We start from the raw sequence: 17,687 nt of genomic DNA on the forward strand, positions 1-17,687 counted from the left end.
AGAGCACTCAGCCTCTTGATAAAAGAGTGACTAGGGGATTACTTCTCACTTTGTGTTATCATTTAGATTGAAAAAGTATAAACTCATAATCATCTAGAGTGATTTACTATTTTGATTGAGTTCCAGTTGCCAGTGTGATAAGATGGCCTTATGAGCAGTATGACATTGAATCTTCCAGAAATCAATAAATATAATACAATCTTTTTACTGCCCCTTCCTTTCTCCTCTCCAAATCAATTGCTTTTTACCTTCTGGTTTTTAATGAAAGTTCTACAATTCATTTTACTACCTGTCAAAAGTGAAATGTCTTTTTCTTTTTTTTTTCCTGAAGAGATACAGTTGTTTGATATTTCAATTCCCTTCACTGATTTCATTTTTCATCTTTGTTTCTAGGACACTCACGTACTTATTTAGCATTCTAGGCCCTGGATTTGAAATAAAATATTATACAATGATAGAAAATGAGGACTAAGAGAGGGATTAGTGGAGGCTATTATTTCATACACTGTTGATTTTGTCATTTTTCAAATTATAGGACGAGTCTATTACAAAGATTCAGTGTGAATCACTCTAGAGAGTAATAGGAGGAGAACAAATTTATTTTTCTTTTCCTGAGGATCAGAAGTCCTTTTTCAGGCAGCAGTCACACAAATTCTATTTACCAGAAAGAGGGGCTTGAACACCATTGACCCTAGATTTCTCTAATGAGGTGGTTGTGCTCTGTCTCATACACAAAGTACCCACACGCACGCATTTTCGTGGTACAGGAAGACACTCATCCTCAGATTACTTGGGCAGCATGGAACTATCTAGAGAGAACCAAGCCCTTTCTCAGAGCACATTCCTCAGTGATGTGTTAGGGTAACAGCAATTGCCTGTCCCCCTCTAATAGCTTCCAAGTGGTATTGTTATTGGACTTTTCCAACCTTGCCTTGTATTGGAAATGTAAGTTCTTTGAATAAGCTTTTCCTCTGTACATGCCAAGAAATAAATCTTCCCTAAGGTGTAGCAAAAGCAACAAGTTCATTTTACAGCACTGATTTCATAATTCAGTCTTTCTACAGAGCCATTTATTGTAACAGATGTTAGAAAACACATAGTCTAGGTGAAGGAGAGGAGAATTTGGCTATACAATGAGGGTCATTCAATGAAAGAAAGAATAATGAAGTCTTGTAAAACATTCAAGGCTCATCTTCTGAGCTGAATATGGCCTATGGCATTGTAGATAAGTGATCCATTCACTGCTTGCTTATTACACCTTACTGAATTCTTTTCCTATGCTGTACACCGTTTAATAAAAAATATAAATGGAAGTTGTCAAGTCAACACTTTTGTGCTCTGTTTATTGATTCAATCAGCTTTCATATATGACTGTACATTGTCGTTTATAACCTGAATTGATGAGATTCAACCCTACAAGGAGTCCTTATAAAGCAGATAAGCATTTAAAAACAAAGATATAAAAAGCAGAAATTAGAAAACTGCAGATCAATTTATGGACCTAGTAATATGATACCATTCTTTGACAATTTTTTCATATTCTTGTTTTACATTTTATTTGTTTTCCTTTAGAATTTACTGTTTACCGAAAATAAGCATCCCACAGTAAAGTGTATGTTTTATAAAAATAAATTGAGTGGTAAAGGTTCAGAACCAGAAGAATCTTAACTTTTATTTTTCCTTTTCCCACTGTATCTAATACATCTGTAGATCTTATATGGCATGTATCTGCTGCCTTTTAATCTGACCACCAATAATCTATTTTAGGTACCTAAGTTCCTTCTAATCTGCACAATTGCAATAACTTCCTAATGTACAACCTTAATTCATTTCTCTCCCAACTTCTAGTCCATTTTAACATGTGGTCATCATATTCTTCTTCCTAAAACACAGAATAGATCATGGCCCTCCATGCTCAGAGAGCTTTTTTTTCTATACTGTTTAAATAGAATTAAATCTAAACCCCCCAGTTTAGCAGTAAGAGCTCATAACTTAATGGCTAATACTTTCCTGGTTACATTCAAGACCATAGTGTCTTTCTCCTTCCATACACTGTACACTGCTGGTACCACTACCAACACAAACACACACACACACATACAAGTGCGTGCACACACAGTGATCTATCTCTGGGCACTTGCTCAAGTGACATCATCTTTTTTTTTTTTTTCCAATATATATTTGAGGAAAGGTCAAGTTCACTTTCTAACTTACCCCAACATTTCTGTATTCAAAATTCAGCATTAATCTCATCCATATTTGACTTGCCCAAATTAATTACTATGTGTCTTATACCATCAGAGCACTTTAAAATTGTAAACTACTAAAAGACAAAGACTCTATCTTGCTAGTTTTTATATTTTACATACTTAGCATGTAATTCCAGTGCCCAGAATAAATTCTTGCAGAAAATTTTTAATTGATTTGACTATATTGCATCATGATGTTGCTCGGGCTTTCTTTCAGGAGCATGGGATCCCAATCAGCATGGGCTATGCAGTGGCGCCACATCACTCAGGGGTCTACCCAGTTCATATTCAGCTTTACGAAGCGTGGAAGAAGGTCTGGGATATTCAGGTCACGAGCACTGAAGAGTATCCACATTTGAAGCCTGCACGGTACAGAAAGGGTTTCATTCACAACAGCATCATGGTGAGCATATCGTGGTGTGTATATCTACATGTTGAATGAAGATAGATTCCGTTACCTCTGAGGATGTAACTTCAAACCTTTATACATCAGTATTAGAATTGCCTAACAGACTGTGGTGGTGACTGGCCGCCCATTAACATACTATTTGGCTGTAGACTTGCTTCTCAAGCTGTGGGGTGGCTTTGGAGAGTCCAAGACCAGCTCAAAAATAGTGAAATGAGTTTAATATAGATCGTCCATTGCTGTTTTTGGATTGAAGTTTGTCTTGGGATTCTATACTTCTGGATATATCGTAGTGTCTATTTGTTTTGGTGGTTTTACTGTGAGTTTTCTAGGCAGAGTGTGGGTCTGTGGATCAAAAAAACACCTTTATAATTGTTATACTATTGACAGAATCAAACTAAATTTATCCACTCTGTGTATTTTGGCATTTAGAAACTCAAGAGTATCTTAGGATACTGCTCTTTTCATCCTTTTTAAAATTTTTCTTACCTACTCCAAAAAAGGAAGTGTATATTTTCTTTTCAGATGTAATTGTTGAAAAAATAATAATCTGAAGTTAGAATAATATATCAGTTCTTATAAATGAAAATAAAACCAAATGCATTTTAAATGGAAGTTTACAATTATTTATTGGGTTAAAAAAATAGTATTATTCACTCATCCCCACTTCCAGTTCCTCATCCTCAGTTGCCTAGATCACAATAAGGGTATATGAACTGTTCTTCTTCCTTCAAATACTTAAATATTTATACCCTCCCAATCCATTATTCAGATTGCTCTTAGAGTTGTCTTTCTAAAATTATAGATAGATAGATGCACATATATAGATATACATACACATTGTATAAATATGTATATATGTATACAATGTCTACGTATATATATATATATATATAATCAGATTACTTCTTATCCTGTAAGATAAGATCTAATCCCTTTATTCTATCATTCTTGGAGCTTCAAGATATGGCCCATGACCAGCCTTTTCTCTCATCACTCCTGCATGCCTCCTAAGTCCCAGTTATACTGTATTATTTTAGAACTTCAAAACATAGCTTTCCTCTGTCCTAGAAAGCTTTATGTTGTACATTTATTTAGGATTCAAATAACACTAACTTCCCCTGGGAAGATGTTATTGCTGGCCTCAAATTAATCCTCTAGCAGCACTCACATAGTATATAGCAGGTATTTCTCTCAGTCCAGACCTTGCTACCTTTTGATTATTAAAAATATTTGTTTAGATAAATATATCTCCCCTTAGAAACTTTGAGATCCTCAAGGAAAAGGCTCAGGTATTATTGACCATTTTATCACTAGCATCAATTAGAGTCCTTGACATAATGCTATCCTTCAAGATAATTTTTAATTGAATTGGGTTGAATTATAAAAGGTAACCATATCTAACACCAAAGAAAAAATGCTACCTAGCACACATCCTTAACCAGAGCTTGTACTCAATATTCATCAATTGTCAAACATTGTTATTCGATTGTAAATAGGTAGAAGACCTAAAGATACACAGATTCAAAGTGAGTAACTGATAATTCAAATAATAGTGTTGACACCCATAGAACCCAGGAGACATAAAAATAATTATATAGTTGCTGGGAAATGAAAAATTTAATCTACATGGTATCAATAATACCTAGTCATCTACATGATTGAGTCAGAGTGAAAATTTTCCCTGTGTTGCATGACTATCTCACATATTATAAAAGAAGAACATTCCTCTTAACCAATAGTACAGGCATTCATTTACCTTGAACGCAACACAATTATGACAAATTAAGCAAAGAATAAAGAAAATTATAGTTCCTCTGTTAAATTGGATGTATTTTTCCATTAGATTATAAATAGTGTATTATTCAAAATAAGCTGTTGGGATAAGATTACTTATTTGCCTTCTCTGTTGAACATTTAGATTTACAACAGAAAATATGCCTTAAGCAATCATTAAATGATTTGACTACTATGGTGACAAAATTTAAATTAAGAGCATAGTAAAAACAAAACAAAACAGAAAGAATGAAGAAAAGGCAGGGTTGATGGATTAGGTGGAGTAGGGTAGGGGTGTTTAAACTGATTGTTTGACTCTCAGAACTTGAGTACAAGACTGTATTTCAGAAGCAAGGAGGATAATGGCCCACTAACAAGGAAAATGTAACCTTGGAGAATCTCTATTTTTTAATTAAATTAATTAACCCTAACCAAAAAAAAAAAAAAAAAAAACCAAACCTGATGCCATTGAGTCAATTCTGACTCAGAACTCTAAGGAGGTTTTTATGAGGCGTTGGTGTTTCAGTGACAGAATTCTTGCCTTCCATGTGGGAGACCAGGTTTCCACTCCTGGCCAATGTCTCTCACACACAGCCACCACCCGTCTTTCAGTGGAGGTTTGCAAGTTGCTATGATGCTGAACAGGTTTCAGGGAAGTTTCCAGACTAAGACAAGCTAGGAAGACAGGCCTGGTGATCTACTTCTGAAAATCAACCTGTGAAAACCATGTAGATCACAAAGGTCAGATCTGCAACTGATCACAGGGATGGTGCAGGACTGGGCAGCTTTTAGTTCCCTTGTGCATGGGGTGGGGTTTCCATGAGTTGGGGACCAACTTGATGGCAGCTAACAACAACAACAATGCTTTTATTTTTGCCAATCCTTTAACATATTTCAGCTATTGGGTGAGATTTAAAAAACTGAGAGAAAATTCTTTCACCTAACCTCTAATTTTGATTTGCCAACTCCTTTAATATCTACATAATTACACCAATATCAACTCTTGTTTATAGTAAGATTGCAACTCTAGCCACCAAGGAGCTCCAATGGAAATAATATTTTGTAGACTCTAAAGTCAGGAGATAGTGGTAGAGTTTTTAATTATATCGTGTCAATATGCTGATGTTTCTCCCATTTCCTCAGGTTCTCCCTCGACAGACCTGTGGGTTGTTCACTCACACTATTTTCTACAAAGAGTATCCGGGAGGACCCCAAGAGTTGGATAAAAGTATCAGAGGAGGTGAACTTTTCCTCACAATCCTTCTAAACCCAGTATGTATTCTATTTATACTTTGTACAATAACATCAGCGTTTTCAAATATGTGTTTCATTTGTTTATAGCTGAATGTCAACCCATTCCACAAAAATAGGTAGTAAATGCTACCCCTAAAATCAAAACCAAACCAAACCCATTGTTATTCAAGTTGATTACGACTCATTGCAATCCTATATGGCAGAGTAGAACTGCCCCATAGGATTTTCAAGGAGCAGCTGGTGGATTCAAACTGCTAACTTTCTGGTTAGCAGCTGTAGCTCTTAACCACTCTACCACCAGGGCTCCATGCTACCACTACTAGGGAGAAAATTATACTATGTCTCCGTATTATTCAATTTCCTTATGATTCTCAGTCAAGAAAAACAGATATGTTAAGAAGCTTGTGTTGAATGTAACAATCAAATGTAACATAACATCTCAATATTGGCTTCTATTCTTGAATTTTAGTAAATGAATATTAATATACAGTTCTCTAGCCAAAAATGAAAATTCGTAGTTTCACCCGTTCCCTATTTTGTCCGTAAGTTGAGTTTGCTTCTAGCTCTAGATATCAGTAAGTAAATAAACGACTGCAATGAAAAACCACATTAAAAATGTGTAGCTATGTATTATCTTCATATACTAGGGTGAGATAAGATCCTTAAAAAAAAATCTCCACTAATTTTACTTGGGATCAAAAATTAAAATTTGGCTTTTTTTTTTTTCTTTAATTTGTGTCCTTATAGCTTTCAAAGTTTTGTAATTTTATTTCTTATTATAAATATATGTGTAAAAGTATACCATGGTGGAAAATATATTAACATTAGATATTGTGGGATGATTTTAGCTTTCTGTTTTTTTCTCCCATAAGAATGGCATTTCTGAATTCTTAGAAACGCATGTCCATATTTATATCCCAGTGCACTAAAAAAAATACAAAAATGTGTCTAATGCTATTCCTACCTCATTTAATATAATACATTTTCACAGAGAGAAAATTAATCCTGCTTTAAAACTATAGCTAAGTTGCAGATGTTGAAGCTCCAGGTTAAATGAATTATTTTAGATAATTTAAATATGGTATTTAAACTCCTAAAGAGATTTAGGAAACCCAGGTGGTGTAGTGGTTAAGAGCTATGGCTGCTAACCAAAAGTTTGGCAGTTCAAATCCACCAGACGGTCCTTGGAAAGTCTATGGGGCAGTTCTACCCTGTCCTATAGGGTCGCTATGAGTCAGAATCCACTCTACGGCAATGAGTCTTTTTTTAAAAAGTGGTTTATGTGTAAATGAAGACTTGTAAATTGGTTTGGAAGGGTGAAAAAGTGGGGATAAACATGCTTTATAGAATATGAGAAACTTTTAAAAAATCCTCTCAAACTGCATAGTTATTAAAAACAAAACACAAAGGCCTGTTGGGTTAGGGTGGTACTAAACTGGGGAACAGTTTGGATGATCTTGAACAAGAAACTTCATTTCTCAGAATTTGCTTCCTCTTCTGTAAAACAAGCTACTTGGACTAGACAACCTTAAGTGCCTCAAGGATATTCATAGTGGATGTAAATCTGAGCTATTCTATTTTTGCGTTTATATTCCAAACTCATTAACACTTAAGAGGTGTCAAGGACATTCTAGCAATAATTAAATAATGTGTGTGAATGTGAATAAAATCAAATTAAGAGGGAAATCTCTCTGTTTACCCTTCCCTCACTAATTCAGAATTTGATCTTAGCAGAAGCAAGGGTCACTGAATCCTACCCTTTTCATTCTGGGGCTACACTCCTGACCCCAAGTCTTCTCTAGTGATCTTATAAGGCATAAGAAAAAATGACTTTTGCCTCCTGTCTTGATCATCTAGTACTGCTGTAACAGAAATACCACAAGTAGATGGCTTTAACAAAGAGAAATTTATTCTCTCACAGTCGAGTAGGCTAGAAGTCCAAATTCATGGCACCAGCTCCAGGGGAAGGCTTTCTTCTCTCTGTTGACTCTGGAGGAAGGTCCTTATCATCAATCTTCCTGTGGTTTAGGAGCTTCTCTGTGTAGGAACCTCAGGTCCAAAGGACACGCTCTGCTCCCAGTGCTGCTTTCTTGGTGGTATGAAGTCCCCCTGTCTCTCTGCTCGGTTCTCTCTTTTATATCTCAGAAGAGATTGGCTCAAGACACTGTCTAAGCCTGTAGATCTCATCAATATAACTGCCACTAATCCATCTCATTACATCATAGTGATAGGATTTACAACACATAGGGAAATCATATCAGATGACAAAATGGTAGACAATCATACAATACTGGGAACCATGACCTAGCTAAGTTGACGGACATTTTGGGGGGACACAATTCAATCCATGACACCTCCTTTAAGCCTCTTGCCTCCAAGTTTGATTGCTACTACTTTTCTGATTAGTTGCAAATAAAGACATGGATTTATACCTCTGTTTTTAAATCATGTAGATTTTGAATTCGGACTTGATAAAAACTTATGATAACAACTCCTTGTAAAGCATTATTCAGAGACTTGTAGTTGATCCTTTAAATAAGATAGAAGACTACTTAGTATCTTATATTTCCATCTTTAACTCTTGTGAACTAACAAAACAACAATAACCTCTGTAAACCTCGCTTTTACAGTTGATCATCACCACACAGATTTATTTTGATTACAAACAGAACAGTGAAAGAAAGAAATTTCAGGAGGCTTCTGGTATTCAATCACAAACTGTATTTACTTGGTCATTGTGAATTGATGGTGAACTCAAAATAAGATACTTGGGTGAAAAAGAGAAACCACAGCAGGACAGACACAGTGTAAACAGCGGTGCTAAATGAGCTACAGTATGGATAAGATAGGCCCTCCTAAGTTTGGCAATATGAAGTCTAGATCCAGGCAAACAGAGGTCCACAAAGATGTGAGATTAAGGACAATGTTCCTCAAAACATAGACAGTGTACAGACATAACTAGTCTAGATAGATGTTACTCATATTTCAAGGCAAAAATCAAGTAGGCAGCATCTGGGGTGGGGTAGGGGTGTGGGGACAGTTCAAGAAGGTTCCAAGGACAGTTCCTGGATTCCAAGAACAGAAGTTACTGAATGAGAAAGGTAATTCAGGAACCTGACTGGAAGCAAGTGAAATTAAATGGGGAACACAGGAAGAAGGGAGGAAGTGTTGAATGTAGAAAAGATTATTTAAACTTGGGATTTTTGTACAAGTGGCCTATTGTAAGTGAAGAGGTGCCATAGATAATGGGCTGTGATAAATACCTCACTGATGTGGAGGAGTGAATTACTGAGGCTGCTGTATTGGTTACTATTTCAAGTTAGAAGGTTCTAGTAAGTCTGGCAAAGAGTAAACCTGTAGGGATGCATAGGGAAAGAGGAAGTAGAAAGAGAAAATATAGCCCTGAACACCCAGCCTTCTCCTCTATGCCATTCTCTTCTCCAACCAATGGTTAATTCTCTCTTAGACTAGCCAACATCTCCAAACTCTCACCAAACCCATACTGAAGAAATGATGTATAAATTCATTGATGTAAAGTCATAAATTATTGATATGAATTAATATGCTAAATCTGAAGAATATTTGTGTTCTAACAGAGCCAATTGCTAAATAAGAGGTCTATGATTGCATTATTTTTTAAATATTAGTCAAATTCTCTTGAGAAAATATGTTTTACTGATGAGCACTCAACATCTGTAAAGCCATTCAGAGAAATAACCACTTCCTCTTCCTACTGTTACAACTGACCCTGAATATGGTGAACATGAAGGACCCCTGGTGGCGCAGTGGTTAAGAGCTCAGCTGCTAACCCAAAGGTCAGTGATTAGAACCAGTGGTACCACAAAAAAAAAGACCTGGCGATCTGCTCCTGTAAAGATTATGGCCGAGAAAACCCTATGGGGCATTTGTAATCTGTCATATAGGGTCACTATAAGTTAGGATTGACTCAGTGGCACACAACAACAACAATATAAATAGGGTGAGTGATCAACAGTGTTAATATAAATTCTAAAGAATAAACATCGTGCTAACTTTGTTTCTATTTTCATTAAAGAGCTATACTTTAACATCATAGAGATGTGACATTATTTTATGTATTCTGGATTTGAGAGGCTATTTCACGACCTTGCTTTTGGATGGTAAGTATCTCTGTGGATTTGTAAATGGTCAAAATTTACATTTTTGTCCTTAGTTTTAGGTTTTCTGTATATTAATCTGTGAATGAATAAGGACCTAGAGAGCATAACATAAAGCTAGGAGTGAAAGTAAATATACCAGATGATAATATTAGCATACAGTGAAACTTGTGAGAGCTAGAACTCTACGGGACTACTTTGTCTCACAAGTTTTCCACCTTTGACAGTGTGCAGTCTTACCACCTTTCTATTGCTCTGTATTGGTGGAAAATATTTGAGTTTCCCTGCTCTGGCACGTTCCTGCCATAAGCGGTTTCTGGCTTTCACAGTTTTTACTGTACAACTTTCCTTAACATGTTGGAATGATAGGCCAATCTAGCAAAAGGAAATTAACAGTAAATAATGAATATCCCAAAAATGCTTTCAAAGAAGTTAAGTGCATTAATTAGAGGACTGTGACGTGAAGGGAGTACTTGAGTGATGCAAACTGTTAACATGCCTCAGCTGTTAACTGAAAGAGTGGATGTCTGAGTTTACCCAGAGGCACCTGGGAAGAAAGGCCTGCTGATCTACTTCCAAAAAAAAACAGCCATTGAAAACCCTATGGAGCTCAGTTCTATTCTGTTCAGTTGGTCTATGTGTCTCACGCGGAGTTGCTATGAATCAGAATGGATTTGAGGTCAAGTGGTGGTGGTAATGATGGTGTGAAAAGATATGGAGTAAATAAAACTTGTGAATTAGAGATTTGGGCCAAAGCATGTAAACAGAGTCAATAAACCATCACAAAAAAAACCTAATTTTATTCTAAATTATAGTTCCCATATAGAGGCTTGGGTTAAATCACCGTAGTTCCCTTTAAGAAACTGGAGGCTGCCCAGCAAAGAAAGGCTCTGGATGGTAAGTGTCTAAAAACAATAACATTAAATACAAACTGAGATAGAAAGTATGAACAGACCCATAACTAGAGAAGAGATTGAAGAAGCAATTTAAAAAAAAAAAAAAAACTCCCAACAAATAAAAGCCCTGGCCCAGACAGCTTCACTGGAGAATTCTACCAAACTTTCAGAGAAGAGCTTACACCGGTACTACTCAAACTATTTCAGAGCATAGAAAGGACAGAATACTCCCAAATTCACTCTGTGGAGCCAGCATAACCCTGATACCAAAGCCAGGCAAAGTCACTGAAAAAAAGGAAATTACAACCAATATCTCTCATGAGTATAGATGCAAAAATTCTCAACAAAATTCTAGTCAATAGAATTCGGCGTCATATCAAAAAAATACACCATGACCAAGTGGGATTTATACCAGGTATGCAAGGATGGGTCAACATTAGAAAATTAATCAACATAATCTTCCACATAAATAGAACAAAAGAAAATAATCACATGATCATCTCAATCAACACAGAAAAGGCATTTGATAAAGTCCAATATCCATTCCTGATAAAAACTCTCAATAAAATAGGTATAGAAGTGAAATTACTCAACACAATAAATGGCATCTATACAAAACCAAAACCAACAGCCAATATCATTCTCAATGGAGAGAGAGAGAAAACATTCCCCCTGAAAACGGGAACAAGACAAGGATGCATTTTATCGTCACTCCTATTTAACATTGTGCTGGAAGTCCTAGCTAGAGCAATAAGGCAAGAAAAAGAAATAAAGGGTATCTGAATTGGAAAGGAAAAAGTAAAACTATCCCTATTCACAGATAATATGATCCTATATGTACAGAACCTTAAAGATTCCACAAGAATACTACAGGAAATAACAGAAAGATTCAGCAGAGTAGCAGGATACAACATAAAAAAGTCAGTTGGATTGCTATACACCAACAAAGAGAACTTCAGAAAGGAAATCAGTAAAACGATACCATTTATAGTAGCCCTTAAAAACATGAAATACTTAGAAATAAATCTAACCATGGAAGTAAAAGATCTACACAAAGAAAACTATAAAACATTATTGCAAGAAACCAAGAGACCTACATAAAAGGAAACACATACCATGCTCATGGATAGAAAGACTCAACATTGTGAAAATGCCAATCCTACCCAAAGTGATCTACAGATATAACATAATCCCAGTCCAAATACTGACAGCATGCTTTACGGAGATGGATAAACTAATCACCAACTTTATATTGAAAAGAAAGAGGCCCTGGATAAGCAAAACATTACTGAAGCAAAAGAGCAAAGTGAAAGGCCTCACATTACCTGATCTCAGAACCTACTATACAGCCACCATAGTCAAAACAGCCTGGTACTGGTATAACAACAGACACATAGACCAACTGAACAGAATTCAGACCCTAGATATAAATCTGTCCACCTATGGTCAGCTGATTGTTGACAAAGGACCAAAGTCTATTCAATGAGGAAAAAATAGACTTTTTAACAAATGGTGCTGGCAAAACTGGATGTCCATCTGTAAAAAATTGAAACAGGACCAATACCTCACACCATACACAAGAACTAACTCAAAATGGATCAAAGACCTAAATATAAAACTTGAAATGATAAAGATCATGAAAGAAAAATTAGGGACAAGGTTAGGGGCCCTAATACATGGCACAAATACAATACAAACCATAACTAACAATTCACAAATACCAGAAGATAAACTAGATAACTGAGAACTCCTAAAAATTAAACACTTATGCTCATTAAAAAACTTCAACAACAAAAAAAAAAGTTGAGTATTTAGAGGGTTAAAATGTTGTGGGGTTGTTAACCAATGTCATAAAACAGCATGTGTGTTACTGTTACATGAGAAACTATCTGTTCTGTACGCCTTCACCTGAAGTACAATAAAATATTTAAAAAAAAAACTTCAACAAGAGTAAAAAGAGAACCTACAGACTGGGAAAAAGATTTTGGCTATGACATATCCAACAAGGGTTTACTCTCTAAAATCTATAGAATACTTCAACACCTCAATAACAAAAAGACAATTAATCCAATTTAAAAATAGGCAAAGGATATGAACAGACACTTCACCGAAGAAGACATTCAGGCAGCTAATAGGCACATGAGGAAATGCTCGTGATCACTAGCCGTTAGAGAAATGCAAATCAAAACTACAATGAGATACCATCTCACCCTGACATTACTGGCACTAATCAAAAGAAAACAGAAAATAACAAATGTGGGAGAGGTTGTGGGGAGATTGTAACTCTTATGTAATGCTGGTGGGAAATGCAAAATGGTGCAAAAATTTTGGAAAACGATATGGCACTTCCTTAAAAAGCTAGAAATAGAAACACCATACCGTACAGCAATCCCATTCCTAGGAATATATCCTGGAGAAATAAGAGCTGTCACACAAATAGACATATGCACACCCATATTCATTGCAGCATTATTCACAATAGCAAAAAGATGGAAACAACCTAAGTACCCATCAACAGGTGAATGGATAAACAAATTATGGAACCTATACCCAATGGAATACTATGCAACGATAAAGAACAATGATGAATCTGAAAAACCATCTCACAACATGGATGAATCTGGAGGACATTATGCTGAGTGAAATAAGTCAATCACAAAAGGACAAATATTTTTTGTATGAGACCACTATTATAAAAACTCAAGAGAAGGCTTACGCACAGAAAAAAAACAATCTTTGATGGTTACAACAGAGGGTAGGGATGTGAGGGGAAGTCACTAGCTAGATAGTAGACAAGTGTTAACTTTGGTGAAGGTAAAGACAACACACAATATAGGGAAAGTCGGCACAACTTGATCAAGACAAAGTCATAGAAGTCTCCTAGACACATCCAAATACCTCAAGGGACCAAGTTACTGGGGCTGAGGGCTGGGGACCATTGTCTCTGGGGACATCTAAGTCAATTGGCATAACATAGTTCGTAAAGAAAATGTTCTACATCCTACTTTTGTGAGTAGCATCTGGGGTCTTAAAAGCTGCCAGGAGACATCTAAAATACATCTATTGGTCTGTCTTAATCATTTAGTGCTGCTATAACGGAAATACCACAAGTGGATGGCTTTAACAAAGAGAAATTTATTCTCACTCTCTAGGAGGCTAGAAGTCCAAATTCAGGGTGCCAGCTCCAGGCAAAGGCTTTCTCTTTCTGTCGGCTCTCGGGGAAGGTCCTTGTCATCAATCTTCCCAGGTCAAGGAGTTTCTCAGCACAGGGACCCCGGGTCCAAATGACACACTATTCTCCTGGCTCTTATTTCCTGGTGGTATGAAGTCCTCATGTCTCTCTGCTGGCTTCTCTCTTTTATATCTCAAAAGAGATTGGTTTAAGCCATAATCTAATCTTCTAAATTGAGTCCTACCTCATTAAAGTAACGGCCTCTAATCCTGCCTCATTAACATCGTAGAGGTATGATTTACAACACATAGGAAAATTACATCCGATGACAAAATGGTGGACAGTCACATAATACTGGGAATCATGGACTAGCCAAGTTGACACATATTTTTGGGGGACACAATTCAATCCATAATATGGTCCCATCACGTTCAGAAAAAAAGAGAATGAAGAAAACCAAAGACGCAAGAAAAATATCAATTCAAAGGACTAATGGACCACATGAACCACAGTCTCCACCAGCCTGAGATCAGAAGAAATAGATGGTGCCTGGCTACCACTCTAACAGGGATCACAATAGAGGGTCCTGGACAGAGCAGGAGAAAAATGTAGAACAAAATTCAAATTCACAAGAAAAGGACCAGACTTACAGGTCCCACAAAGACTGGAGGGGCCCCCAAGACTATGGCCCCCGGACACCCTGCTAACTTAGAACTGAAGCCATTCCCGAAGTCCACCTTTCAGCCAAAGATTAGACAGACCTATAAAACAAACAATAACACACTTGAGAAACATGCTTCTTAGTTCAATCAAGGATAGGAGATCTAATGGGCATCACCAACCCTAAAGCAAAGAGGAGAAGGCAGAAGGGACAGGAAACCTAGATGAATGGACATGGGGAACCCAGGTGGAAAGGGAAAGGGTGAGAGTGCTGACACATTGTGAGGATTGCAACTAATGTCACAAAACAATTTGTGTATAAATTTTTGAATGAGAAACTAATTTGGGCTGTAAACTTTCACCTAAAACATAATTTTAAAAAAAATTAGAGTGACCTTAAAAAAATTAAGACTATTTAACTTGGAAAAGATTTATGATGAAAAAGGGAAAACACTATCATTCATTTATTTACTCCTCTGGTCCTCATTAAAATGCTTTTTTTTTTTTTCCTAAAAGAGAGATTAAACTCATTCTGTGTCATGTGGATTGCAAACTAAATTTAGCTAGTGAAAGCTACATGGGGATATATTCCAGTAGTATATAAGGATAAGTTAAATCTTCCAGAAAATTGTATGGTCTGCATAATAACATATTAAGTTCCTCATCTCTGAAGTTGTTCAAACATTATTTTTTTTAGGAACTTGAACTGCAGTGCCTATAATATCTCATCTGATTCAAATATAGTCTGATAGAGTTAGGCGTGGGATATACCTCTCTCATTGCAAAACATGAAACCTATAATGTTTAATTTTAACACATTAACATGCCAGCATTATGAATTTGTTTCTACTCTAGGATTTTAAGTTCAAAGGGAAAGAGGAAAAGATAACTTACCACGCTAAAAATCAACATATACAAGAAAGAAAGAAGGTGATAAAATGGAAGACATTGAACATTAGATGCAGTGAGGGAAGTGGAAGCTAAACAAACCAAAAAATCTTGCATCAAAGGTATACTGAAATGAATATTACTGCCAGATTTGGCACAAGCATTTTGAATTTTGATTTCTAGTTTCTGGATTCATTTGTATGTAACCATCCTATGAGGCAAATAAAAGCTGGAAAAAGTATATGAGGGAATGTCCTGGAATCTCTCCCCCTTCCCTCCAGAGTATTTTAAAATAGGATTAACAACTATATAGTTCTTTCTTACAACCTCGGGAGTTCACCTGCCTAAAGAAAAGGGACTGGATTAAATAACCTTGAAAAGCTCCACGTACTTTTTTTTTCTGGTTTATAACTTGTACACTCTGCTCTGCAGTCAGAAAGACATAAACCACACCAAACCCAGCTTCCAATTTAAAGATTCACATTACTTTTGTGTTGTTAACCAGTATAAACCAATTGTCATTTAGTTCATTCTAACTCATGGCTTCCATTTGTGTGTGAGAGTAGAACTGTGCTTCACAGGCTTCAAAGGCTGATTTTTTTTTGAAAGTAGAATGCCAGGTCTTTCTTCTGAGGTGCCTCTGAGTAGACTCTAAACTCCTACCTTTTGGTTAGCAGGAGAGTATATTAACCTTTCGCACCACCCAAGGACTCCATTTGTGTTGTTACCCTTCTACAATATACCCATCTCTTTTGTGTGCTCAGTATCTCTGATTTTTTTTTTCCTTTATACGTTTTCAACAGTTTATTTTTATTTCAAATGTGACTCTGGTTGGCATTCAGTATCTTGTTTTCATAGTTTTACACATTTCAAAATATGTCATTATTTCCTAGTCTACCAAAAACAGAAAATGCAAATGGAAAGTATTTTTAGATCTTGACTCACATATGAACTCCTGTTGTGTATTAGATCTTTTGATTTTGCAGATTGCAAGGAATGGGGTTTCTTGATTTCCTTGGATACCAACTTGCTTTGCCCAAATGAGTCTAATAATTGAAAATTAAATGATAAGATGGTCATTTGAGTGACTTTTCAAGAATAGGTAGGCATCTGTCCATTTAACAGATAACTTCCTCTTATTTTTCTTTGATTGTGTAATGACCTCATCATATATTGATATTTTTCTGCACTGTTCCACACTTGTCAAGTACTAACATGTATTTCTCTGGTGCCAAATCCTTCCTGTATTGTCAATATAATCTTTGTTCAGACAGGAAGAAATATAATTTAATCATGCATGAGGTGAAACAACTTATACCAGATAACCCACCATTACTCAAATCCAGACACTTCCCTATAAAATATGCAGCAACTGACAATAGTATAAGAAGTCTGGAATCTTCTCAGATGGTGTCACCAGTAACTGCAAAAGCTTGAAATGAGTATGTCCCACTGTATTTAATTTTTTTCCTTAGCTCATTTTAATTTTGGCTGCACAAAGAGCACATGAAATTAGAATTTTCTAAGTTTTCTTGACAGATATTCTTAAAGATGCTCAGATTCTAGAATGCTTTAAAATGGCAGCACTGGAGTCAGGAAATCTACTATGTTTTCCAAAGTTCAGAGCAGTGCCTACACTCACTAACCCTTGCCTGTTCCATGGGTCAATTGCAAATTCAGGTGAACAAAACATATGTGCTTGAAAGAGTGGTGTACTTGAAATTGACGATAGAGCATAATGGAGCTGCAACGATATACTCCTCTGTGTGCTGTCTGCTGTCCTGTCATACACCTAGGCTGCTTAACGAGCTTTCCTTCTTCGTGTATACCAATCTCCAAGTTCATGGAATCTAATAACAGGTGCAGTACATTCTGGATTAGGGCTGGCTCTTCAGACAGATTAGAGAAAAGGCAGCAGTAAGGTATAGGAAAACATCAACATGAAATAACCTAGACCACATTTTGGGGAGTTCCTTTTAATGCCGACATAATATAGGCCAGATGTGTAGGATAATTCACAGAAACTTATTTTATGTGCAGCACAACAAAATAAAATGCAGGCAATATCCCGAGTCTGTGTTGAACACGATATAAAGAATAATTGATTACTGATCTCAGACCAGCCAAATGTTCTCTGAATATTTTGATTTTGATTTCCTATAAATGCTGTGTTTTATAGAAAATTATAGCAGTCAGATAATATTTTGTGTAGAACAAGGCAATTATATTTTCCATTAAAATATACTGCTT

At 36.1% G+C, this 17,687-nt stretch overlaps 1 protein-coding gene across 5 annotated transcripts in view; it reads left to right on the forward strand.

The window, feature by feature from the left end:
* LOC101352400 (N-deacetylase and N-sulfotransferase 4) overlaps positions 1 to 17,687 on the forward strand; it is a 493,510-nt gene that overhangs the window by 373,120 nt on the left and 102,703 nt on the right. For all 5 annotated transcript variants that reach the window (XM_004385892.2, XM_023740189.1, XM_023740187.1 and 2 more), the window contains 2 exons: positions 2,467 to 2,652; positions 5,575 to 5,703. In XM_004385892.2, the coding sequence (XP_004385949.1) occupies positions 2,467 to 2,652; positions 5,575 to 5,703 (315 nt within the window). The remainder of the gene's footprint in view (positions 1 to 2,466; positions 2,653 to 5,574; positions 5,704 to 17,687) is intronic.

This window comes from Trichechus manatus, unplaced genomic scaffold, assembly GCF_000243295.1.
Source record: "Trichechus manatus latirostris isolate Lorelei unplaced genomic scaffold, TriManLat1.0 scaffold00150, whole genome shotgun sequence".
In the NCBI taxonomy this organism is placed as follows: domain Eukaryota; kingdom Metazoa; phylum Chordata; class Mammalia; order Sirenia; family Trichechidae; genus Trichechus; species Trichechus manatus.